A 26,203-nucleotide genomic window follows, 5' to 3' on the forward strand; every position below is an offset into this window, starting at 1 on the left:
GCAGTGCCAGTGCTAACAATTGCAAAGAGGAGACCATTGGTTGTTTGGATGAAAGATTCCAAACTATCCCTATGAAAACCAGCACACATCAAATCTATATATTGCCGCCTTAGAGACCTATAAATAGCCATCTTTAATACAGTTAAGAATAGAACCACATTTTGGGCAAAGCAAGCAAATTCCTTTTTTGAGGAAGCTTTTTGAAGTTTTGTATTTTGCCACCAACAGTACAGTAAACACGCAACAAATAAGGCAATATTTACACAGCACAACATCTACCACAATTAATGTAAATTAACTGTCAACTATTTTGTGGAAACAAAAGTAAAGCAGAGTATAGTTTAAAGCGTTTGTTACCCCAACATTTCATATTCCTGATATGTGCCTGCTATACCATGTACTTGTATGAGAAAGTATCCTGTTTTTTTTATATTGTTTCTTTTGTGCGAGATCCCTGGTGTCCTTGCCAGTCACTCTGCTTTCCTATTAAAAACTGATCACACTAAGCATGAGAGCACACGGTGGTCAGTTTTTCTATCTATGCTGTGAACTCAGTGTAGTCTCCTCCCACGATTAGACACGCCCCGCTGCACAGCCATTTACTGGAAAGCTCAGTGTAATGTTGCTTCTTCTTCCCGAGCTCTAATGCAGCTGAGAAAAGATGAAGGGTGAACACAGCAAAAAAATAAAATAAAGATTTTTTTTATATCTATACAAAAAAAGTTTTCCCTTTCATTCCTATTTTAAACTGAATGGTTTGTTTTACAAGGGGATGGTTTACAACCACTTTAATTTTACCTGTAGGTTGGGCTGTAGCTGCTCCACCAAACATTACATCATCATCATCAAACAGACTTGGGTTTGTCACAGGCTTTGGAGCAACCTCTGTAGGAGTAGTAGTCTTTTTTTTATCTTTGTCTACCAAGATGGAGGAGTTGACCACATTCTCTCCCCCTGCAGAAAACAAAATACTTACATTATGCAAAACAATGGTAAAATAGTGCTGCTAACAGGGCATTCATAGATAACCAAACATTTGCAAGCAATGTGACTAATTTGAACACTGTGAGCATGAGCGCAAGTCCTTTGTGAGCCCCAATTCACAACTTCACTCTAGCCCCACTCATATTTCAAAGAGCTGGGCCAAGTATGAAACACCAGTGCTGCTGTGCAGGCACTTAAGTGACGCTCTTGCTTTTCCCTAAGACTAACTTTCACACTGGGGCGGGGGGCGCGTTAGCGTAAAACACTGCTAATTTTAGCAGCGCTTTACTGCTGTAATAGTGGCGCTTTCTGGCCGATAGTGGGGCACTTTTAACCCCCTGCTAGTGGCCAAGGAAGGTGTTAACAGCGCTTTGCTGGTGCATTGGCAGCAGTGGCCATTAATTTCAATGGCAGGGGCGGTGGAGGAGTGGTTTTCAGGCGCTTTATATGTGCCATTTTTAGCCCTTTAGCGCCTGAAAAATGCCTCCAATGTGAAAGTAGCCTAAATGGACAAAGTAACAGGTTTGAGTTTCGTTTTAAACCTTTGTGGTTTCCAAGCTGAGTAGTGAGGGGAAAAAAAGTATCTGATCCCCTGCGGATTTTGTATGTTTGCCCACTGACAAAGAAATGATCAGTCTATAATTTTAATGTTAGGTCTATTTTAACGGAGACAAAACAACAAAAATATCCAGAAAAACACATTTAAAAAAAAGTTATCAGTTGATTTGCATTTTATTGAGTGAAATAAGTATTTCATCCCATATCAATCGCCAAGATTTCTGGCTCCCAGGTGTCTTGTATACAGATAATGAGCTGAGATTAGGAGCACTCCTAAGGAGTGCTCCTAATCTCAGCTTGTTACCTGTATAAAAGACACCTGTCCACAGAAGCAATCAGATTCCAATCTCTCCACCATGGCCAAGACCAAAGAGCTGTCCAAGGACATCAGGGACAAGATTGTAGACCTACACATGGCTGAAATGGGCTACAAAGACCATCACTAAGCAGCTTGGTGAGAGGGTGACAACAGTTGGTGCAATTATTCATAAATGGAAAAAACACAAAATAACTGTCAATCTCCTTCGGTCTGGGATTCCCATGCAAGATCTCACCTCATGGAGTTTCAACGAAGAGAATTGTGAGGAATCAGCCCAAAACTACACAGGAGAATCTTGTCAATGATCTCAAGGCAGCTGGGACATAGTCACCAAGAACATAATTGGTAACACTGCGCCGTGAAGGACTGAAATCATGCATTTCCCCCGCAAGGTACCCCTGCTCATGAAAGCACATGTACATGCTCGTCTTTAGTTTGCTAAATTCTGAATGATTCACAGGAGAACTGGGTAAAAGTTTTGTAGTCAGGAGGAGGCCAAAATCAAGCTCTTTGGCATCAACTCGCCGTGTTTGGAAGAGGGGGAGGAATGCTGCCTATATGACCCCAAGAACACCATTCCCACTGTCAATTATGGAGGTGGAAACCGAAAGCTTGGGGCATTTTCCTGCTCAAGGGACAGGACAACTTCACTGCATCAAAAGGAACAACTGACTGGGTCATGCATCGTCAAAACTTGGGTGAAAACCTCCCTCCCTCAGCCAGGGCATTGGCAATGGGTCGTGGATGGGAATTCCAGCATGACAATGACCCAAAATACATGGCCAAGGCAACAAAGGAGTGTCTCAAGAAGAAGCACATTAAGGTCCTGGAGAGGCCTAGCCAGTCTCCAGACCTTAATCCCATTCAAAATATGTGGAGGGAGCTGAAGGTTCGAGTTATCAAACATCAGCCTCGAAACCTTAATGACTTGGAGAGAATCTGCAAAGAGGAGACAAAATCCCTCCGGAGATGTGTGCAGGCCTGGTAGCCAACTACAAGAAATGTCTGACCCCTGATTGCCAACAAGGATTTTGCCACCAAGTAATAAGTCATGTTTTGGAAGGGGTCAAATACTTATTTCGCTCATTAAAATGCAAATCAATTTATAACTTTTAAAATGTGTTTTTCTGGATTTTGTTGTTATTCTGTCTCTTCCTGTAAAAAATAAACCTACCATTAAAATTATAGACAGATTGTTTCTTTGTCAGTGGGCAAAACATACAAAATCAGCAGGGATCAAATACTTTTTTTCTCACTGTACATCATTTCATTTGATGCAAATGAAAGGATAAGTTAACCTTTTGCAACAGGTAACATGCTCTAGCCATATTTAGGGTGGAACACGTAACATGTTTCAGCCCCTGCTTCCAATTCTGTCAATCACCCCTCACTCTGCGACAGGAGGTGGCGAGGATCTTCTCCCCCATTCGCTGTCACTTTTTAAAAAGAACCCGTCAGCATGGGGTACCGCCCACATGGCCTGGTCATTCATTCAGATTTCTGTGCTGGTGAGCACTTTGTAGTTTATGGATACGTCCTGCTCTCAAGTAACTGCCTGCCTGTTCACGTATGGGGTATACAACTATTTTGGGAGTCTGCAGGATCCCTAAATTGCACCCATAATCTGCTGATCATGGGTGCAATGCTCTGCAGGCTCCCTAGAAGAAAAAAAAAGTCACTTTTTTACCTACAAAAAATGTCCATTTATTATTATTTTTTTTTATGAAAAGGTGAACTTATCCTTTAAGCAAACCTTTTTTCTTAAAAGCCCAGTCTGTAGAGAACAAGTTTATATTTCTCGACTGCCAGGATTTATGAATGGTGGCCTTTTTACAGATCAGGTAAAATTGCACGTACACACTATGGAAAAGAAGTTAATCAAAATTCACCTGTGAAATATCTAATCTAACTATTTTTAATCAATCTGCATATCTTTTTGGACAAACTCTACAGCTCCGCTATTACCCTTACCTGGAAAAAGGGAAACCCCTCCGTATGGTGGCTTCTTTTTCACATCAGATGCCAACGTTTCTAGAAAATAATAAACTATGCTTTACAACTGAAAAAAACACATATTTCCTAATAAGGAGCATTCCAAAAAATTTTTGCAGTTGAAGACAGACATTGTATTCTTAAAACAGATATCCCTACCAGGTTTGGCAACAGGTGCTGGCTCTGTTGGCTTGTGTTCTTTAGTCTGGAGGTCAGAGAAAAGATCGCCCTGAGGGTACATAAGCAATATTTTAAAAATAGCCAACCATCTCATTTATGAGGTATTAAAATGTATCCGATTTATAAATTGATGATAGAGGAAAGGAAATTGTTTTTTTTATTAGAATCTGGAGATTTTACAGCATAAATAAATAAAATTCATGCAGCTTTACCAACCTCTTCATCATCGTCATCAAAAAGCCCTTTTCCTCCACTGAAGAGCCCTCCTTTATTGCCAAAGAAGTCATCATCGGTAAGTTTGGGTGGTTTGAACATGTCATCATCTTCATCTAGAATCACATGTAAAGAAGTATAAATGACAAGAAAGCGGGTTACTGCATGCTGTATTAAGCAACGGAGCTGAAGCACATCTCTCACAAAACAGATGTTGATGTCCCATCATGAGATGTATTTTTTTTTAAGAAGTGAATTATATATAATTAAATATAACAGGTAAAAAAAAAAAAAAAATATAGCTTATAATCTTTCCTCCACTCTTCGCCTGTAGACCTGAAATAAGAGAGTTACCTCTACCTACTTAATGTATTAAAAATTAACAGAGCAAAGCAGTAAACACAAGTAACTATTGTAACACTTTTTTTTAAAGATCACTTTTTTTATTTTTTATAAAATCAGTAAATGCACAGGTTTAAAGCGGTAGTAAACCCGCATTTTTTTTTTTTTTTTTTTTTAAAACCTGCAAAGCAAAAGGCATAATGAGCTAGTATGCACCGCATACTAGCTCATTATGAAATACTTACCTTAGAACGAGGCCCCGACATCTCGCCCGATCCACGCCGAGGAAGCCGACATGCTCCCTCGGTGTCTCTTCCGGGTATCGCGGCTCCGGCGCTGTGAGTGGCCGGAGCCGCGATATCGTCACTCCCGCGCATGCGCGCGGGAGATTTAAATCCGGCCGGACGAGCGCTGCCGGATTTTCGCGGAGAGAACCCCCTTGTGCGCATGCGCCGCTGCAGTCAGCGGCGCATACCGAGGGGAATATCTCCTAAACCGTACAGGTTTAGGAGATATTTTTTTTACCTACAGGTAAGCCTTATTATAGGCTTTCCTGTAGGTAAAAGTTAAAAAAGTGGGTTTACTTCCACTTTAAAGGATAAGTTCACCTTTGGGAACATGTTACATCTACATGATTTTAGGGTAGAACATTTAACTTGCTCCCAGTGCTGCCCCTTCTGTGGCAGCAGTACGGGCAGAAGTTCCCGGTACTAGCGGTCACTGTTTGAAAACAGCGCAGCTGTGCGGGGCTCCACCCACATGGCCACGGCATTCATACACACAGCTCCTTGGCGGTGTGTAGTTCTCAATGAACTACCCCGGTGCTGTATAGAGCTGTGATAGTTCATTGAGTCTTCCTGTCAGCGAGTATCGGTTTGCCTGTACAGGATGTACATGCAAGCTGATGCACCGAAAGTGTGCAGGAGACCTGCATAGCATCAGCGATCTGCTGATAGCTGGTGCAATGCTTTATAGCAGGGATATGCAATTAGTGGACCTCCAGCTGTTGCAGAACTACAAGTCCCATGAGGCATAGCAAGACTGACAGCCACAAGCATGACACCCAGAGGCATTATGGGACTTTTAGTTTTGCGAAAGCTGGAGGTCCGCTAATTGCATATCCCTGCTTTATAGGCTCCTACTACAAAAATGAATAAATCCACTTTTTACCTGCAAAAAGATGTGCATTTATATTATTTTATTTTTAGTAGAAAGGTGAACTTATCCTTCAATACAGGTGTAATTCAAGTGTCTTCATACGTACGTATATACAATATCTCAAAGCAAACGTTTTTGGAATATTGATCCTTTAAAGTCGAACTCCAGGTTTTCGTGAACGTAAATAGTTTAAACAAAGTTGGTCCAAACAAACTTATTTCTTTCACCTAACACATGTGCTCGCTGTCAGTGCTGTATAAAAACTGTATGTAGTTTCAGTATACAGCGCTGTTTACCAGCTGCGAAACGGGAACTTCCCGTGCTCTTCCCGGAACAAAATCAAGATATGCTGACCACTGCTCAGCCACTCACAGGAAGGAAGCTTTATATGTTATGAATTAATACAAGGCATCCTCTGATTGGCTGAGGTGGAGAGATGGGGGGGATGTGAATGACTGAGTAGTGCCCAGCCCAACTCTATTACATTTCTGGAACAGGATGGGAAGTTCACATCACTCTGGCAAAAGACAGCACTAGAAATTGTATGTAGCTGATGCTATGTACAGGCATACCCCACTTTTAAGTACACAATGATTATTAACTAAAGCTTGAAAGTGCAAAATCAGGCTCACTTCTGCTTAGAAACCAATGAGCTTCTAACCCCAGCTTGTTCAATTAAGCTTTGGTAATAAAATCTGGACCCTCATTGTTTTTTGCACTTTCCAGCTTTAGTAAATAAACACCATTGTGTACGTAAAAGTGGGGTATGCCTGTACAGTATACAGCGCTCCTAGTGAGCGCATCTATAAGTGAAGCAAATAGTTCATTTGGACCAGCTTAGTCCAAGCAAACTATTTAAAGTTCACTAAAACCTGGAGTTAGGCTTTAATCTTTAATAAACTGAATGTTGCATATTTATGTCAATCCTGCTATAATACACAGAATGCCCCTACCATCAGAAGGAAGTTTTCTAACTTCTTTTTTCTCTTTTTCCTTCTTGGGTTTGACTTCTGATGATGATATAGCTAAAAAAAAAAAAAAAATACACAGAAAGTTAATGAGACTATAAGCGACGTGCAGTAAATCTGCAATTGTCTAAACTGTTCTTACTGGTCTAAAAGTGGTTACATTTTGCACTGCCTTATACCAGAACCTATTATAATGGGAATGTTTTCCCCTGTAAAAACCTCTCTCATTCATATAATGCCTTAATAAATGACAGAACTGTACTCACATGACTCATCTGCCTCCAGCCTTTTTGGAATCTCTGCTTGTATCCGGGCAGCTAGTTCATCAGCAAAAGATTTTGTTCTAGTCTTTGCCTGGGGATAAACACAAATACTTCGCATTGGTGCCACTTCCTATGTGGATTGAATTATACCCAGAATACTGTACAGTGTACTTGATAAGGTATAGTCATCACTGGTACTAGTTCCTAGAATTACCCAATTTCACCCAAAAAAACTTGTGTATTTAGGATAGTACTGTCATTCTGATGCAACTCAATAAATGGTACTGCAACATACGATGATCTGTAGCAAAGTTTAAACTAGTATGCTCACCAAGTTCCAACAACATAAAAAATTAAAATGACAACAGGAAACGAATGGGACATTTTCAATAAGTGCTAAAGCAGTGATGCACCATACGGCGTTTGTCCCAGCATTTGTCATAGGTGAGCCAGATGTCAGATTGCTGCAGAAACCACCTGTTTGTACAGTCAATAAGGGCAGCTTTTTTTTTTTTTTTTTACCCATGCACACAGCTTCGTTTGAATTGTGGGAACTGGATAAAAGCAGCTGTGGAAGATTGGTTAAATATTTACAGTGTGTCGCCATTTCTTGGGAAGAACAATTGCTCCCCAAAACAAGGGATATGAATTACGGTGTACTGTTGTGGGAATTCCACTTTCTGCCATTCTGGTGCATTGTGCCATGTGTAACGTGCATTGCATTAGGACAGACCGGTTATTTTGAACGAGCTACCGACACACCAGAATGGACATGCAGCATGGTTTCTGATGCAGACCACCACAACACATGGCAGCGCATTACTATGTGTGTTGTTGCGCACTGTATTTCCTGCGCGTCACAGCTGGGTCAACTTAATGCGATGGGGTGCAATTCAAAATTAGTGCACGCAATTTGCCTTAAGGTGCACAGCAGTAATGAGCATGTTACCTTAAAGTGGAGAAGGGTTAATGACCCCTTAAAGTAAACTTTCAGTGAGACAAATACAGAAGCTGCCATTGCTGACCGTCTAGAAGGCCAAGTTGCCTGATTGTTATGCTGACCCACTGGCTTAAATTTTTCAAGTTAGCAGCCTAGAACAGGTATGATGATCAGGAGACCAACACAAGTCAGTAATTCTTATCTGCTTAAATGTCCCAAGCAAAAGAGTTGGCACGACAGCTGGGCAGTCTGGGTAGCATTTTCAGAAGCAAAAGTTCAATAGCAGCAGCCCCAATGTTTCTCTCAAGACACGTCTTTATGCAGTGTGTGGGTGTGTAAATATATAAAATATAATTTTATTATATAAAGTATATATAAAATGTAAGGCTGTGAAAATGAAAGATTAATTCCTCAATTTTTTTGATCGATCAAAATTCTTTTGATCGGTGCTCACCTCTCCGCCGGCTTCCGGGTCTTCAGGGAGTTCTGTTGGAGATCCGGTGACATATCGGACATCAACGTCACCGGACTCTTCCCCACTCTTCCCCAAGTGCCTTTGTTTGCCAACGAAGGGAAGGGGGAGGAGTCCGGTGACAAAGTTCTGATTGAACATAACGCGTAAAGGGGAGGAGCTACGCATGACGTCACCCGCTGCTGCCCTACGGAACTAACACGATTGTCGGCTTTACATGCTGTGTTTTTATCATCTTTATGAGAGTAGTTTGTGTTTGAACACAAAAATGAAATCTTATACTTAAGCGGTGAGCACTTAGATCTTTTCTTTCTACCCATGACCTGGCGTCCTTGCTGAGATCTAAGGAGACGTGAGAGAAGATTATGGACCGTGTTAACCCTTTTGATACCCACTTGCATGACCACCTGTTTGCACAGGGTTCCATGCCATTAGGGGAGAGTGATTAGTTAGACCGGAGGTGGAGGGATTGTCACGCTACTGTGGAAAAAAAAAAAAATTACGTCAGTGCTAGTGTCTGAATTTAAAAAGTATTTTTGTGAACTGTAAAGTTAAGTCATGGATTGTGGAAACAAACTAGTGTATACCACATTTACCACTGACTAAATGCAGAGTTGCAATGCAAGGAGATCAGCTAAAAGTAGTTGGATCTGTATGTGCGTTATAATCAAAATTAGTCGATTAAAAAAAAAAAAAAAAAATCGATCAATCAAACATAACATTTTAATCAGTAACAGCCCTAGTAAAATGTAATGCCATAAATTTCAGGTCATTTTTAAAGACACATGCTGGTACCTGCTATTTAGTCCAGAGGACAGTGTAATAACTAAAGTAACTACAGGTAAGGATTAAGATCAGTGAGGGCACTAAAGTAACAGGATACATGCTTATCTCAGTATATCAATGAACATACAAACATCTAGATAGGAAGAATTTAAAAATAAAAAGCTGGCATAACTTACAGATTTATCATTCTCTTCCTCATCATCTTTGTCTGATTCTCCAAACAGATCTGAGCCATTATCTTCATCCTCATCACTCAGGGCTGTACGCTGGTAAAATGGAAAAAATAATGATGCATTATTCAATATAATGCAAGAATGATGGACCTCATTTATTAAAGTATCGCAAATAAGAACTGTCTGTGCTGCCCTTCAGCAATGAAACACATATTCCAACACATACTTCAGTGTTATTTTCCAGTACAGATTTTGATCACACTGGCTGCTGTGGGACAAGAGACATTTCTTACGTAAAGATATTTTTAAGAAATGAGAGGCAGTTTGAAGAACCAGTATTATTCCTATTTCTGAATTCATTCTGTGATTCTTTGCAGCAATGCAATTACATCAGCATAAGCCTTTGTTTTATTACAACAGCAAGTCCTTAGTAGGTGCATATTTCTAAAATTCACTAACTTCCAGTCCACTCGGGATCAGTAAATAATTTTAACTGGAAGGTGCCTGGAGCACACACAAGCCAATCAATCCTATCCTCTTTTCTTAGCCCTACTCTATCAAGGCAGGAAAACGTGTCTTTAAATGCGACTGTCTCCTCCCAGAGAGGAGCACAGATTTTGGAGGAAATATGGGGACAGAGGACTCTCTCTCTCCACAGGTAATTTAAAGAGGAAGTAAACCCTGATGAGTTTACTTCCTCTTTGATTCCCTGCAAAGGTAAAGCATAATGGACTACTATGCATCACCTAGAGGCGATTCAGTTCGCATTGAGCGCTATACAAGTATTTCATTCATTCATTCATTCATTCATTCACATAGTAGTCCATTATGTGTCACTTACCTGACACAGGAGCCAGCAAAGTCTCCACTGTCCCCTGTAGTCCGGAGCATCCATCTTCTCGGTGGGTCTCACTGCTCTGCCGCTGTCATTTGGCGAAGCCGTCACTCCCACGCATGCGCAAGGGAGCCGCCACTCGCGGCATATCTCCGTTGACAGCGCGTGGTGCCCGTCTTTCGGCAAATATCTCCTAAACCGTGTAGGTTTAGGAGATATTTCTTGGACCTACAGGTAAGCCTTAATCTAGGCTTACCTGTAGGTCAAAGTGGTTTGTAAGGGTTTACAACCACTTTAACAATCCTGCTTTCATCTACAGTTCCCATGTGTACACAATAGCAAATCCTACTTTTTTCCTTCTCTGCATACAGTGTGTGCTGGGGAGGAGGTGCAGAGGAATAGAAAAGCACTTATTCTTTAACTAATCAAGAATATGCAGCTCTTAGTGGAGTCCATTAAAAAAAGCCTCTTTAACCCTATTCTGTTACTGCCTCCTGGCCCTTTAAGAGCTTCTAAGTGCTAGGAGGCAGACATTTGGGTCATGTGACGGCTGTGATTGGCTGTCACATGATCAGAAATGTACTGATTGCAAGTATGCATTGGGAGCATATTGGTCTTTGGCGGTGACAGTGCTGGGATCGCGCAGGGCGTTAAAGCCCACCCACCGAGAGCCCACATATATGCTGCATGTCGGAGAGAGAGAGAGACACTTTTTTTCCCTCCCCTCTATTGAACACATTTTGAGGGAACGAACGACAACATAAAATTAAACATTGTTGATGATGTCGATTTGTTTAAACATTTTTTCCCCTGTGTTATGTTTTTCTTTCTTTGGTTATATACATTTAAAAAAAAAAAAACATGACGTGTGTAAATCAATGGTACCCTATGAGAGCCGTCTTAACTGGTCCGACTTTGAAAAAGGTTCCTGCACTACTTTGGTCCTACTTTAGCCCTTTTAACCACTTAAACCCCGGACCAATTGTCAGCCTAAGGACCAGAGGTCTTTTTACAATTTCGCACTGCACTGCTTTAACTGGTAATTATGCGGTGATGCAATATTGCACCCAAACGAAATTTGCGTCCTTTTCTTCCCACAAATAGAGCTTTCTTTTGATGGTATTTGATTGCCTCTGCGATATTTATTTTTTACGATATAAAAGGAAAAAGACTGAAATTTAAAAAAAAGAATATATATTTTCTACTTTTTGTTATGAGAAAAATCGAATAAACTAAATTTTAGTCATACATTTAGGCCAAAATATATTCAGACACATGTCTTTAGTAAAAAAAAATGTCAATAAGCGTATATTTATTGGTTTGCGCAAAAGTTATACATGTACATTTTCTGAAATTTACACAGCTTTTAATTTATGACTGCCCATCTCATTTCTTGAGGTGCTAAAATGGCAGGGCAGTACAACCCCCCCCCCCAAATAACCCCATTTTGGTAAGTAGACACCCCAAGGAAATTGCTGAGGGGCATGTTGAGCCCATTGATTTTTTGATTTTTTTTGTCCCAAGTGAAAAAAAAAAAAAAAGTTTACAAAAAGTTGTCACTAAATGATATATTGCTCACACATGCCATGGTTATATGTGGAATTGCACCCCAAACATATTCTGCTGCTTCTGAGTACGGGGATACCACATATGTGGGACTTAAATGCCAAAATAGCAAAAAAAAAAAAAAACAAATGACCCCATTTTGGAAAAGTAGACACCCCAAGCTATTTACTGAGAGGCATGTTGAGTCCATGATTTTATATTTTGCCACAAGTTGCAGGAATATTACAATTTGTTGTCACTAAATGATATATTACTCACACATGCTATGGGCATAAGTGAAATTACACCCCAAAATAAATTCTGCTGCTTCTCCTGAGTACGGGGATACCACATATGTGGGACTTTTTGGGAGCCTAGCCGTGTACAGGACCCCGAAAACCAAGCACTGCCTTCAGGATTTAAATATAAAACGCTACCAAAAAAAAACTGTTAGCAATCGCAGGGATCAGGCCTGACGATTGCTGCAGTTATGCGTTTAGTGTTTTGTAAGTGACAGTGATCGATCGATACTGCACTTGGGTGGGCTGGGCGGTGGGGCAAAACGCAGGTGCCAGCAGGTATCTGGGCTGATCCCGCTAACAATGCGTTTTTTGGAACCCTAAACTGCTGGGGACGCTAGTATAGATCTGATCAGATCGGATATTGATCTGTTCATATACTATACCACTACGGGAGGTGTATGCTTTGTGCGTGGGTGTTAGCGGTACTGGCACTAACCTAGCGCTGCCTGGGATGACGCAGACCCTGACCCTAAAACATAATTGATATCACCCGACGGGTGATCAGGGGGTTAAACCTTTATTGGGTAATAAATGGTGGGTGCCCTGATGCTATAAAAAAGCAAACTAACTAACCAGAGTCACCCGAAACACTTATACGGTGATCACTGGTGAAAGGGTTAACTAGGGGCAATCAGGGGGTTAAAATCTTTTAAAAATAACTAGCTACCTAGCGGCACCAGTGACACTAATGCAGCGATCAGAAAAACGATTGCTTAGTGACACTGGCAAAAGGGGGTGAAAGGGTTAACTCTAGGGGCAATCAGGGGGTTAAAACTTTATTGAGGGGGGTAGGGGGCTACCCTGGACCTAACACTAACTGCCCTGACACTTTTTACTGTCACAACTGACACTAAATGCAGTGATCAGTGAATAAATGATCACTGCAATCAGTGGCAGTGTGACTGGGGCGGGGGGGGGGAATCGGGGGGTGATTTGTGTGCCTATGTGTACCTACATGTCAGTGTAGGGTTTGGTGCACTTACTATTGTGTTCTCCTCGCAGTCCGGTCAAAAAGACCACCCCGAGGAGAATGACATCACTTCCTCCCCGCCTGTGTTTACACTACACAGGCAGGGGAAGCTTCTCATTCGCCAGGAGCGATCGAGAGGGGATGGCCAGAAACCAACGGCCATCCCCTCATCCAGGATCGCTCCTGAAGCGAAACGGACCGCCGCATCCAGCGGGAGAGGGTCCGATCAATGTGGATCAAAGCAAGCTAAATATCATTATACATGCATGTATTTCACACCATTAAGGTGAGGGCACTGAGAGCACTGTGGTGATCGGGAATAATTGGTTTTGAAGATTCATTGCAATTGAAAGTCACAATTATTCACTTTTGATATGCTTTAATAATTTTGGACTATTTTCACCAAGTGGTTATTTTACTCCACATTTATCTTTTGATTTATTCATTAACCGGTTCCCGACCAGCGCACGCCGATGTACGTCGGCAGAATGGCACGGGCAGGCATATTGGCGTACAGGTACGTCCAATCTTTAATGCCGCCCTGCCATCACGTGCTGGTCAGGACGCCCGTGAGTCCAGTCGCAGGTCCCGCGGACTCGATCGCCGCGGGCATACCCGCGATCGTCTCACGGGGCGGCTGAACGAGGAAACGCCGTTGTAAACAGCATTTCCCCGTTCTGCCTAGCAACTAGTGACGCTGATCTCTGCTCCATGTGATTGGAGCAGAGATCAGTGTTCACAAAATTAAAGCCCAGCCCCCCACAGTTAGTAACACACCCCTAGGAACACTTAACCCCTACACTGCCACCCACTGGTTAACCCCTTCACTGCCAGTGTCATTTACACAGGAATTACTGCATTTATATAGCTGTGATTGCTGTATAAATGACAATGGTCCCAAAAATGTGTCAAAAATGTCTGATGTGTCCGCCATAATGTCGCAGTCACAATAAAAATCGCTGATTGCCGCCGCCATTACTAGTAAAAAAAATTTTTTTTATAAAAATGCCATAAAACTATCCCCTATTTTGTAAACGCTATAACTTTTGAGCAATAATTGCTTATTGCGATTTTTTTTACCAAAAATATTTAGAAGAATATGCATCGGCCTAAATTGAGGGAAAAAAATGTTTTTATATATATTTTTGGGGGATATTTATTATAACAAAAAGTAAAAAAAAATAGTTTTTTTCAAAATTGTCGCTCTATTTTTGGTTTATAGCACAAAAAAAAAAAAAACGCAGGTGATCAAATACCACCAAAAGAAAGCTCTATTTGTGGGAAACAAAGGACGTCAACTTTGTTTGGGAGCCACGTCGCACAACCATGCAATTGTCAGTTAAAGCGACGCAGTGCCGAATCGCAAAAAGTGGTCGGGTCTTTGACCAGCAAAATGGTCCGGAGCTGAAGTGATTAATTGTGATGACATTTTTTTAATATGTGGTAACATACCTATGTCTGAGGATTGGTAGAGCACAATTTTTTTTTTTTTTTTTTTTTTTTTTTACACTGTGTAGACATGCCTTTACACTTAACTGTATAAGTATTCTTACCAATTTCTTCTCCTCTTCAGAGTTGTTGCCAAAATCCTCATCGGATTCCTGTAAACAATATGAATAAAAAAAATTAAAATTTAAAAATGATAAACCTATGAAAAATAGATCCATGCTTAACAGAACTTAATATAAAATGCATTTTCTTTTCTGGAATGAAAAGTACAAAATGAATGAACTGATGATAAATAGGACCATATAAAGATCAGAAACTTTCTGTTCTACTTCAGATGCTCAAATAGATGTCACTAAAATATATAAAATGTTTACCTCCTCGTTATCTTTTTCTTCTTCTTCCTCTTCCTCCTCCTCCTCCTCCTCTTCACTGTCTAGAATGCTTCCTCTGTCAATATCCACAGAGCCTTCTATTGAAAGAAAAAAACTTTAACGCATACAGCCTAAAAGCATATACATGCGTTTGACTAGACTTGAAAACTGTAATGATGTGGGAAATGCCACACGTGTCCGTGCAGCCGCTACTCCCCAAATGCCATCTATGTAGGCACAGGTTCCTGATGGCAGATGGTGTTTGTTCAGGGAGACGCACCTGCACCCACACAGATGTCATATTGGGAGCAATGGTTGCATCCATGGAGCTTCTGCTTCCCAACTGACATCAGTGGGGCTGCCTGCACAAGGATGCACCGAACAGCTGTGCAGGTAAACACGGCCCTTGCACAGGGTATGCATCAAGGCCTTATTTTCAGGTGTTCTATTAAAGAAAAAAATTAACCATCTATATATAGATATAGCTAGATCTCTCTCTCTCGATCTCTCTATCTATATCTATATCTATCTATAATGCACCGAATGGTGTGGTGTGGTGTCCCCTCGAGCAGCCAGTGTGGTGTCCCCTCGAGCAGCCAGTGTGGTGTCCCCTCGTGCAGCCAGTGTGGTGTCCCCTCGTGCAGCCAGTGTGGTGTCCCCTCGTGCAGCCAGTGTGGTGTCCCCTCGTGCAGCCAGTGTGGTGTCCCCTCGTGCAGCCAGTGTGGTGTCCCCTCGTGCAGCCAGTGTGGTGTCCCCTCGTGCAGCCAGTGTGGTGTCCCCTCGTGCAGCCAGTGTGGTGTCCCCTCGTGCAGCCAGTGTGGTGTCCCCTCGTGCAGCCAGTGTGGTGTCCCCTCGTGCAGCCAGTGTGGTGTCCCCTCGTGCAGCCAGTGTGGTGTCCCCTCGTGCAGCCAGTGTGGTGTCCCCTCGTGCAGCCAGTGTGGTGTCCCCTCGTGCAGCCAGTGTGGTGTCCCCTCGTGCAGCCAGTGTGCGTGCAGCCAGTGTGGTGTCCCCTCGTGCAGCCAGTGTGGTGTCCTCTGTGTAGTCAGTGATGCAGCAAAGAGAGAGGAGAGCCGCTTCCGCCGTCTGGTTCAATAGAGCGCCGGGAACATCACTGTATGCGACGGCGCGCGACGGGGGAACACACAGCTATTGAAATTAAAGCTGTGATGTTCCCGGCGCTCTATTGAACCAGACGGCGGAGGCGGCTCTCCTGCGCTATACACCTCCCGTGATGGGCGGCACCAGGGGCGGTGCTCCGCCCCCGCCCCATTTTCGGCTCAATTAGCGGCCGTTTTTTCCTTTCGGCAAATTCAAAAGGGCCATTTTCGGCCGATATGTTTCGGCGGCCGAAATTTCGGTGCATCCCTAATTTATATATATATATATATATATATATATATATATATATATATATATATATATATATATATATATATATATATATATATATTTTTTTTTTTTTTTTTTTATTATGACAGAGCAAGGCTCCGTCCTTATGAAATTGGAGGAAAAAGAGACACAGACACAGAGTTTGCATATCTGCGGACCACAAGACTACAGAGTGTAGCGTTTAAATGGAGAAAACTGCTCTGTCAGTTTTCTCCAGGTTTTGCTAGTTTTGAATGGGATTCTGTAGTTTGGAGATCCCTGAGAGTCATGGGTGGGACGCGATCTCCAAACCTGTGTCCGGGTCTTGAGGATAGCGAGCAGGGTGTGTGCCCAGCTGCACACAGCCCATATAACGAGGGGCTGTTGGGAGTAGAGTGTGGAGGATGGTGGAGTGTGAGCAGCTTGCTGCTGCTTGAAGACAAGCCTGTGTTTGGAGAGTGGTCTGCCCTGTGGGAGACTGTAGTCCATGTAAGGGGCTGGGAAAGGCTGATAGCCTTGAGAGTCGGGAAGACTACGGAAGCCAGTGAGTCCAGGGGGCTGGAAAGAATCAATAAGTCTGTTGGGAGCAAGCAGAGGAACTGCTGACAAGAGAGCCAGGTGGCTTGGTAGGTTTTCGTTTATGTGTGCTGGATGAAGTTAAACCCCTGCGTGGGATTCCTGGATAGACTATTGCTTTGTCTTTCCTTTAATAAATGTGGGCTACCAGGCCCTTAACTAGAAATGCCTGTCTGATGTGGACTGAAAATGCATCTAACCACTTGAGCTAAACACCCCAATGTCACAAGTGGTGCTCGAATGCGGGCATGTAGACGGTGGAATCCGGGTCCTTGCTCCATGGTGAGTCGCATCAGGAACTACAACTAGCTGTGTGTGGCAGCCAGGCAAACAGCATTGCGCATAGGTATTTGATGGACTGTGTTGGATGCAGGTTGTGGACCTGTGAAGGAAGAATCAAACAATTTTTTTTTTCCTCTGCTGAGAACTGTTACAAGCTGCTGTGTGCAAGACCGCAAGGATGGGACGGTCAAAGCAAAAAAAGGAAGCAATCCTTGCTAAAGCCAGGGAGCGGCTATTGTGTATTGAGTGCGACACCGCTGTGACCCTGGGTAAATTGATCATGTCACCCCTAGTTAAAGGAGAAGTGAAAGAGGATGTTGTTCCTCGCAGCCTGAGCCCAAAGGTGCCACAGCATGAGGCAAGGAGGCCTCTGCGCTGCATGCATTGCAGTGGGTGGGGACATGCTGTTGCCCATTGCCCCTTGTCACAGGAATGTTCATGCAATAACCAAGCTGGACGGGAGGTTGATGAATTCTGGAACACATCTACTAATGATTGTGATCAGCTGTGTCCTCAGAAGTGGTATCCCATGGCAACGATGGAGGAGATGCCAAGAAGTGAGCTCAGCATGGCCTGAGAAGATGTCTCCACCTTGTAGGGCCAGTAAAAAGGGGCTAGGGACGTGCGAGACCGTGAATGAATGGTTCAAGAGGAATCGCAAAGAGTGGGGTGCAGTGCAAGGGGCTCAGATCTTGGCCTCTCTGACTATATGCAACCCATGCTGCCTACAGAGGAGGTGGGAGACTTCCTTGTAAGATTTGAAAAAGTTGCTGTAAAGAGAAAATGGCCTAGGGACCGGTGGCCAAAACTGCTGCAAACCTTATTGCGGATAGAGTTCCGGTTGGTTTACCATTTGATGGATGGGGACCAGGATGACTACCGCAAGTTTAAAGAGGAAATCCTTCTTAGAGGAGAGTTCCATCGCATCATGGGCCGCCAGCAATGCTCCAGGATGGGAGAAGTGTCACCGGAAGACCTAGGATTTGGAAATCCAGAGAGAGAAACGTAAGGTTTTCTGTCATGACTGCTTAGGCAAAGGGGTCAGTCCAGAAAGGAGAGTACATCAGCCCGAATCCTGCATGAGGTATAGCCAACCAGATTTGGAGTGCAAGTCTGCAGTTACCCCTAGCAACAGGGATCTTGTGTTACCTACAGGGGGCGTCAGTGGGTCCAGAAAGGCTGCAGTTTTGCTCCATGGCCACATGGGGGAGTCAGCCTGTGGAGACACCACACCTGTGAGACAACACACTCAAGTGAAGGATATGACACCAGCTGCAGGAACTGGTAAGACTGTTTCAGTTTATGATGCTGAACCCAGTGAAGTGGGAGTATATCCAGTGGGGAGATCCACAGTACAAGTGGACATAGACTTGCTGCAGTGTGCTACCCAGAGCCGTTGGGGAGGCGCATCGTAAAGTCCAACTAGCCACAGGGCTAAATACTGAAAAGGACATGGGGACTCTGCATGTGCCTGCTATGATCCAGCAGATGGCTGGGAAAATTGAGCTGGGGTGACCAAAACAGTGTTGGTACCATGTTCCCCAGTGACAGCTGCTGCAGGGTTGCCCAGGGAAACTTCTAAGAAGCCCACAGTGATGGAGCCGAGAGTTTTCCAGGTCAGCTATGGAGCTGCCCAAGTAGGTAAGAGTGCTCCTTTACAGAGAACGGGCGCTGTGAGGAGTCACTCAGAGATTATGGTGGCTCATAGACAACCCACAAAAGCAGTAGCTATGTCTCCATGTAATCAGAATATTGATGGTCATACCGACAATAGTGTTGGCCAATGTGATGTTATTGGCGACGACGACGACGTTGAAAAATGTGTTTCCTGTAATGTTATGACTGAGTCACACAGTGAGAGAGTGTGGGCGCAGCCCCACAACCCTATGTGTAGCCCAGTGGGCAAGGGGTTAATTCAGCCTGCAAAAGCTGAGTGTACAAAGCTGGATGTGTCTGTAGTGCCACCAGAAAAAGGTGTTCAAAATGGTGTGCTGCACCAAGCTTTAGGTGACGAAGCATCACCCCAATGCAACATTGGTAAAAGTGTGGTGTCACAAAATGATGTATATAGAAGTGACGAATGTACAGTTGAAGCTATTGAATCCCAGGTCTCTGTGCGGCCTTCTACAGCAGGTGATGCAACGCTGTGGAACACCCATGAGGAAACCACAATGGACTGGGACAGCTGGACCAAACAATTGCTAGCCATGCTGGGTAAGGTAACAAGGGTGTGGACACAACTGCTATGCCAGACAGGGGGGATCGCAGAGCCGCCGGTGGTTGAGGGCGTCTTGGTCCCTGAAAAGGTTGCTGCCCTCCAGTCTGAAGAAACAGTTTAGGGCACTGGCATCGCAGATGTGTTGTCCACAGCCTCACAGCTAAATAATGTTGAGTGTGATAGTGAGACTTGTAATGACCTGCAGCGGCTCACCAACATTGGTGCAGAAGGGATAAGTGTGAGACATGTGTCTGACAGCGCTCCAGGGGAGCAACAAGCTGCGATGATGGGTACCTCCAAGGAGGATGAGGTCTCTTCAAATGTCTCACCCTCTCAACCTGCAGTCGATGAGCCCCTCCATGTCTTGGACAGGGTAAAAGACCCTAGAAAGTTCTGGTGTTTAGACATGGGATGTTTAGAGATGACAGAAACCTTACTGGAAATGCTAGAGTTGGTAAAAATGAACTTACTGTATACTTGGGTATCTCCACCGCAGTTGGACCAGGTGGTGCTGCGTAGCACCAATGGGTGGAGCCAGGTGGTACAGGTGGTGCTGGGAAACCTTGACCAAGAGTGGAATTGGTGGGACCAATGGTTAACCATTTGGCACAAGATCTCCAGATTCTCTGTGAGCGTACTTCCAGTTATTGATTGATATGGAAGGCACGCGGGAGAACTGTTTGAGATATCAGAGGTCTCTCCGCCTGATGTGGTGACTAGAAACATCTCTGCTGGTGTGGTCCGAAGTGCAGCTGAGCAGTGGTCAGTAGAGGGCGCAGATACTGCCTTACCCGCTAGACCTCATGAGAAGGAAGGGCCCAGAATGGACTCAGCAGTAGCAGAGATGCTTTCTGTCACTGGCCCAGAGGTACAAGTTAAGGTACCCGGAGACACTGTGGGAGAAAGTGTTAATATTGGTTGCCGTAATAATGTAATGTGTACATCTGGAAAAAATGGCTTATGCTTGGGTCAGGGTAGTTTGTTAGAACAGGTACCCATGGAGTGTTGGACAACGGGTGAGGTGGAGCTGTGCTATGGTCCTGTCGGATGTAGTCCCTCCTCAGGTCTTTTTCTAACAAACACTGAGTTGGAAAGCTGTGATCTGTTAAGAGTTCGTTCTGCAAACAATGATTTGGTTGCAGTGGGTAACAAGAGAAACTGTTTTGAACCTGAAATACCAATGGTGAAGGGTAAAATGGGTATTTGTAAGTTGAAAGGAGGGCTCAAGGAAGGCAGAGTTCCCCCAAGAAAAGTGAATAAGCCCAGGGACCCCAAAAGAAGAGGAAGGCTGAGTATAGGACAATATAGGAACCTGTTAAGATCCAGGGGGGAATGTTCCTGGAAGCGCACCCGGAAAAAAAGGGTTGGGCCTACGTGGCTGACAGCCAGCACAGAGGTGTCCCAACCATCATGATGGGTGCTGGTGTTCCTCCCTCTGGATCGAAACAAAGGGGGGGGGGGGGGATATGTGACAGAGCAAGGCTCTGTCCTTATGAAATTGGAGGAAAAAGAGACACAGACACAGAGTTTGCACATCTGCGGACTGCAAGACTACCGAGTGTAGCGTTTAAATGGAGAAAACTGCTCTGTCAGTTTTCGATGGGATTCTGTAGTTTGGAGATCCCTGAGAGTAATGGGTGGGACGGAATCTCCAAATCTGTGTCCGGGTCTTGAGGATAGCAAGCAGGGTGTGTGCCCAGCTGCACACAGCCCATATAACGAGGGGCTGTTGGGAGTAGAGTTTGGAGGATGGTGGAGTGTGAGCAGCTTGCTGCTGTTTGAAGACAAGCCTGTGTTTGGAGAGTGGTCTGCCCTGTGGGAGACTGTAGTCCATGTAAGGGATTGGGAAAGGCTGACAGCCTTAGAGTCGGGAAGACTACGGAAGCCAGTGAGTCCAGGGGGCTGGAAAGAATCAATAAGTCTGTTGGGAGCAAGAGGAGGAACTGCTGACGAGAAAGCCAGGTGGCTTGGTATGTTTTCGTTTATGTGTGCTGGATGAAGTTAAACCCCTGCGTGGGATTCCTGGATAGACTATTGCTTTGTTTTGCCTTTAATAAACGTGGGCTACCAGGCCCTTAACTAGAAATGCCTGTCTGATGTGTACTGAAAATGCATAAAAAGTTAATAAGTCAGCAATTTAAAATGAATATATTAATCCCTAGAAGGGACCATAGTGTCATAATAAATATACTATACATCTTGCAGCACTCTGCATTACATCAGTTTATTTTTTTTTATTTATTTATTTTTTTTTTTTTTGCATCAGTTTATAGCACACCATACTCTCTTGTCAACAAATTTGTGGCAAGTTTTACGCCCTTGTGATTTTTTGGTGCCCTTCTTCTCATCGCCACTATTTTGCCTATTGGCAGTGCTACTTTGACATCACATGCAATCCTTTTTCCTTTTTTTCTTTTTTTTAACATCTTCCTCCATTTTATTTTTATTTATTTTAAAGAATTTCAAAAAAGTAGGAATGTTACAAAAATATGCTTCCTATTCCATAAACTTATATTTTCCCGTCCCCTCCCCCTCAGATCTCCCTCCCCAACCCCCCCCTCTCTCTCTCCGTCTCTCTCTCCCGCCCTCCCCCTCCTCTCCCCTCGGGACCACTCATTCTGGGACATTCCCTTGTTTCTTATACTCCAACCATTTTCCCCATTTGCTATGATAAATTTCCACTTGATCTCCTCTTTTAAAATATTGATTCCTCCATTGATCTTAACCACTCTACTTTAGCTAACCATTCCCTCATGGATGGGGGTTCAACAGAGCCCCATCTCTTTGGGATCAGGCTTTTTGCAGCAATCAATAAGTGAGGTGTCAATGAATTTTTATATTCCCCTATTGTTTTATCTGTGTCATGGAATAGACATGTCCAAGGATCCTTCTTTACCTGTTCCCCTGTTATCTGGAAGATGTTTCCTATTATTTTCTCCCAATAAGGGCCAATCTTACCACACTCCCACCAGATATGTGCAAAAGTTCCCACCTTATCACAACCCCTCCAGCAGAGTGCTGATATGTCCGGCCTTCTCTTATGCGCTCTTTGTGGGACAATATACCATCTTGCCATTAATTTAAATGACATTTCCGCTGACATATTGTCCTTAGATATTGTACCTGCTATTCTTAAAATCTTCTTTCTACGTTCCTTATCTCCCAGAGTACCCAACTCTTCTTCCCATTTTTTTAAAAACAATGGTTCTCCTGGTTCCTTTTCCTCCTCCAGAATTTTATAGATTTTGGACAAACTTTTTTTTTTTACAGCCCGGGTCTGAAAGCATTCTCTCCATAGGTCTAAGATCTCCTTCCCCGCGGAGTGGTCAGGGTAGCGCCTGAACAAAATGTTTAATTTGTGCATATCTCCAACTGTCTAATTTCCTACATCCCCATTTTTGTCTTATTTCTCCTAAAGTACAAACTCTGTCCCCATTCATCACATCCTTCAAAAAAATATCATCCCTTTTTGTCCATCTTGTGAAATAAACATATTCTTCCTTCCCTGGTTTAAAAAAACTTGTGTCTAATAGTGAAATTAAAGGTGAATTGTGCTGCCAGTGATTTAATTCGCCCACTTTATCCCATATTCTAAACAAATTAGTAGTTAGTGGGTTTGTGCTTCTCCCCAAGTCACGGTAGTCCCTAGGTATCCAGATCCTTTTTCCTAAATTAACTCCACTTTGTGTTTTCTCTATATTTACCCACCCTTTATCGCCTTTATCATACACCCAATCCACCACCCGTGAAATTACTGCTGCCTGATAATATCTTCTAAAGTTCGGGGCGGCTAATCCCCCTTCTACTTTCCCCCTTTCCAGAGTCGCATATGAGATTCTAGGATTCCTACGTCCCCATATATGTTTTAAAATTAGGGTTTGGAGTTTCCTAAAGAACTCCTGCGGAACTTTTATTGGGATCATTTGAAACACATATATCAGTTTTGGTAAGATAAACATTTTCAACGCGTTTACTCTTCCTATTAGCGACAGGGGTTTATATCTCATGCGTTTGATCCATTCTTTCACCCTATTCAATATATCTGTATAATTAGCTGCGTATGTGGATGACAATGTGGGTGTGATTTTTACTCCCAGGTACCTCAAATCTTCCCTACACCAGATGAAAGGGAAGAACCTCTGGAGTTCCTCTTGTTCTTTTTTTGGTACCGTTATGTTCAGAATCTCAGTTTTTGACATGTTAATCTTGAAATTTGTCAGCTTCCCATATTTATGGATCTCCCTGATTATATTTGGCAAAGTCACCCTGAGGTCCGAAACATAAAATAATATGTCATCCGCATACGCAGAGATCTTATACTCTTCTCCGCCCATTCTCACCCCCCTTATGTCTCCATTCTTCCTAATTGAAGCCAACAAGGGTTCCAAGGCGAGTATAAACAGCATTGGAGACAGGGGGCATCCCTGTCTAGTTCCATTGTACAGCTTCACTACCGGGGAGAGGTTACCGTTAATTTTAATTTTTGCCGACGGGCGGGAATAAAATGCTTTTATCCATCGTAATATTTTTTCTTTTAACCCCAAATATCTTAAAGTCTCAAACATGAAGCCCCAGTCTACCCTGTCGAATGCTTTTTCAGCATCCACCGATAACAGGGCGACTGGGGGTCCACTGCTCTCCGCCCCATGAATCAACATTAGGGTTTTAAGACAGTTATCCCTCCCCTCTCTGCCCATAACAAACCCCGTTTGGTCCCTATGGACCCATTGGGGGAGCAACGGTTTCAATCTCTCTGCTATCACTTTTGAGAATATCTTCACATCCGTGTTCAGGAGAGAGATTGGTCTATAACTCCCAGGGGTTGTTGGCTCCTTCCCCTCCTTTAATATCAAAGTTGTGTAAGCCATCAATGCCTCTTCCCTCAGATCTTCCCCTTCTGCAACTGCATTCATATACTCGCATAATTTGGGGGCCAATATCTTTTCAAACTTTTTATAATATAAAATTGGGAACCCATCCGGGCCTGGACTTTTCCCTATTGCCATCCCTCTTATTGCCCTCGCCACCTCGTCTACCGTGACCGGGGTCTCCAACATTTCCAGCTCTTCCTCTGGGACTTTAGGAAGATCTATCCCTTTTAAATACTCAGTAGCTCTGTTTTTCTCCATTCCCTGTCCTACCTTATATAGCAGACTATAATATTTATGGAAGACCGTCGCTATTTCAGGGGTGGAGTGCTTCATTTCCCCCTTTTCATTTTTAATTTTGGGTATAAAAGACGCATTCCTTCTCTCCCGCACTACTCTCGCTAACCATTTCCCAGGTTTGTTCCCCTCCTGGTATCTTATGCTCTCTGCCCAGTGGTTAACTCGCACCCTTTCCTCCTCCATAAGTTCTTCTAATTGTAGCTTCTTCTCTTTTAGCTCTACTTTCTCTGGGATCCCCTTTGATCTAGTTTGTTGCTCCAGTTCCCAAATCTCCTTATTTAGATCTTGTAACCTTTTCCCTATTTCCTTTTTTTTCCCTGTCCCGATGCTTATTAGGATTCCTCGTATATATGCTTTGTGGGTCTCCCATATCGTACTCCTCGTAACCGCAGGGGAATCATTTCTTATAAAAAACTCTTCTAGTTCTATTTCAATTCTGCTTCTAGTTTCTGGGTCCTGGATCAAAGTTTCATTTAATCTCCATGTCTCTCTTTTAGCCTGATCCATTACAAGCTCCAGCTGCACCATGACTGGGGCGTGGTCAGATAAGGAGATAGATTTTATTACTGTATCTTTGAGAGCTGGGAGCATTTGATGTTCAATCAGAACATAATCAATTCGGGTGAATGTCCCATGCACCGAAGAGTAGAAAGTATAGTCTCTGCTGTTCGGATGTTTAATCCTCCAAGCGTCAACCAACTGAAATTCTAAGAGCAGGGCCTTTATTTTTTTATATCTAAGCTCCGGCCATCGCGGGGACCCAGCTGAGGAGTCCACCCGAGGGTCGATGCTCATATTCAGATCTCCCGCTACTATCAGTTTACCTTTTTTAAACTCCGCTAATAGTTCCAAAACCTTCCTTAAAAATGTATCTGGGTCCCTGTTTGGGGAGTATATATTCGCGAAGGTGTATATTCCATCCGATAGTTTCCCTCTTATAAACAAGAATCTCCCTTCCGGGTCGGCCATCTGTTTCTCGACTTCAAACCTAACACTTCTCTCAAAGCCTATTGCTACCCCCCTGGCGTTACATGTTGTAGAGTCACCGTAGAACCATGTTGGGAACCCCCGGGACGTCAGTCTCCCTGTAGCCTCATGTGATAAATGTGTTTCCTGCAAGCAGACCACATTCGCTCCATACAATTCCAACTCCCTATTAACTCTGAACTTTTTTTTGGGGAGTACTTATACCCCTTATATTATATGTTATCAATTTCAGTCTTGTCATATCTCACTGATCCCCTCCCCCTCCTCTCCTCCCCCGCCCCTCCGGGAGGGAAACATCCCCCCCCACCGGAGGTCGACGCGGGGGAAGAGAGAAGGGGGGGGCGAGAGAGCGGGAGAGAGAGCACCTAAACCCTGTTTGAGAGAGAGATTACCCCCTAACCCACCCCCCCCTCCACCCCCCTCCCATCCCCCCTCCCCCCTTCCCCCTCCTCCATTCGGAGGAGTGAACAATTTCCACATTTGTTCCTCGCTTAGGTGTCCCGGTGACCCACAGGTCACCTTTTGCCCACCTAGCATTCTTTGGGAGGACCGCCTCATTCACGGCCTATCCACGTGCCCACACCTCCCCCCCCAACTCCCCCCCTCACCCACCAATGATGGTAATTATACCCCCTCCCTCCCCCCCCCCGTCCTGAACCCAAGACCATTACACCACCCTACTAATTCCTTCGTTCCCCAACTCCTCCTCCCATCCTGGTAGTGCTGGTGGGGGGATTTCTAACTTATTACAAAAGTCCGTTAAATCCTCTGGGAACCTTAGTAC

At 43.7% G+C, this 26,203-nt stretch overlaps 1 protein-coding gene across 2 annotated transcripts in view; it reads right to left on the minus strand.

Moving 5' to 3' along the window:
- Nucleotides 1-26,203, minus strand: part of WASHC2C (WASH complex subunit 2C) — a 146,968-nt gene that overhangs the window by 76,559 nt on the left and 44,206 nt on the right. For both annotated transcript variants that reach the window (XM_077454384.1, XM_077454383.1), the window contains exons 6-14: nucleotides 14,824-14,918; nucleotides 14,554-14,601; nucleotides 9,352-9,441; nucleotides 6,981-7,068; nucleotides 6,700-6,771; nucleotides 4,250-4,362; nucleotides 4,013-4,082; nucleotides 3,833-3,892; nucleotides 799-954 (exon numbers count right to left, since the gene is read on the minus strand). In XM_077454384.1, coding sequence (XP_077310510.1) covers nucleotides 799-954; nucleotides 3,833-3,892; nucleotides 4,013-4,082; nucleotides 4,250-4,362; nucleotides 6,700-6,771; nucleotides 6,981-7,068; nucleotides 9,352-9,441; nucleotides 14,554-14,601; nucleotides 14,824-14,918 — 792 coding nt within the window. The remainder of the gene's footprint in view (nucleotides 1-798; nucleotides 955-3,832; nucleotides 3,893-4,012; nucleotides 4,083-4,249; nucleotides 4,363-6,699; nucleotides 6,772-6,980; nucleotides 7,069-9,351; nucleotides 9,442-14,553; nucleotides 14,602-14,823; nucleotides 14,919-26,203) is intronic.

Source organism: Lithobates pipiens, unplaced genomic scaffold, assembly GCF_037356315.1.
Source record: "Lithobates pipiens isolate NorthernLeopardFrog02 unplaced genomic scaffold, aLitPip1_a1.2 Scaffold_25, whole genome shotgun sequence".
Taxonomy (NCBI): domain Eukaryota; kingdom Metazoa; phylum Chordata; class Amphibia; order Anura; family Ranidae; genus Lithobates; species Lithobates pipiens.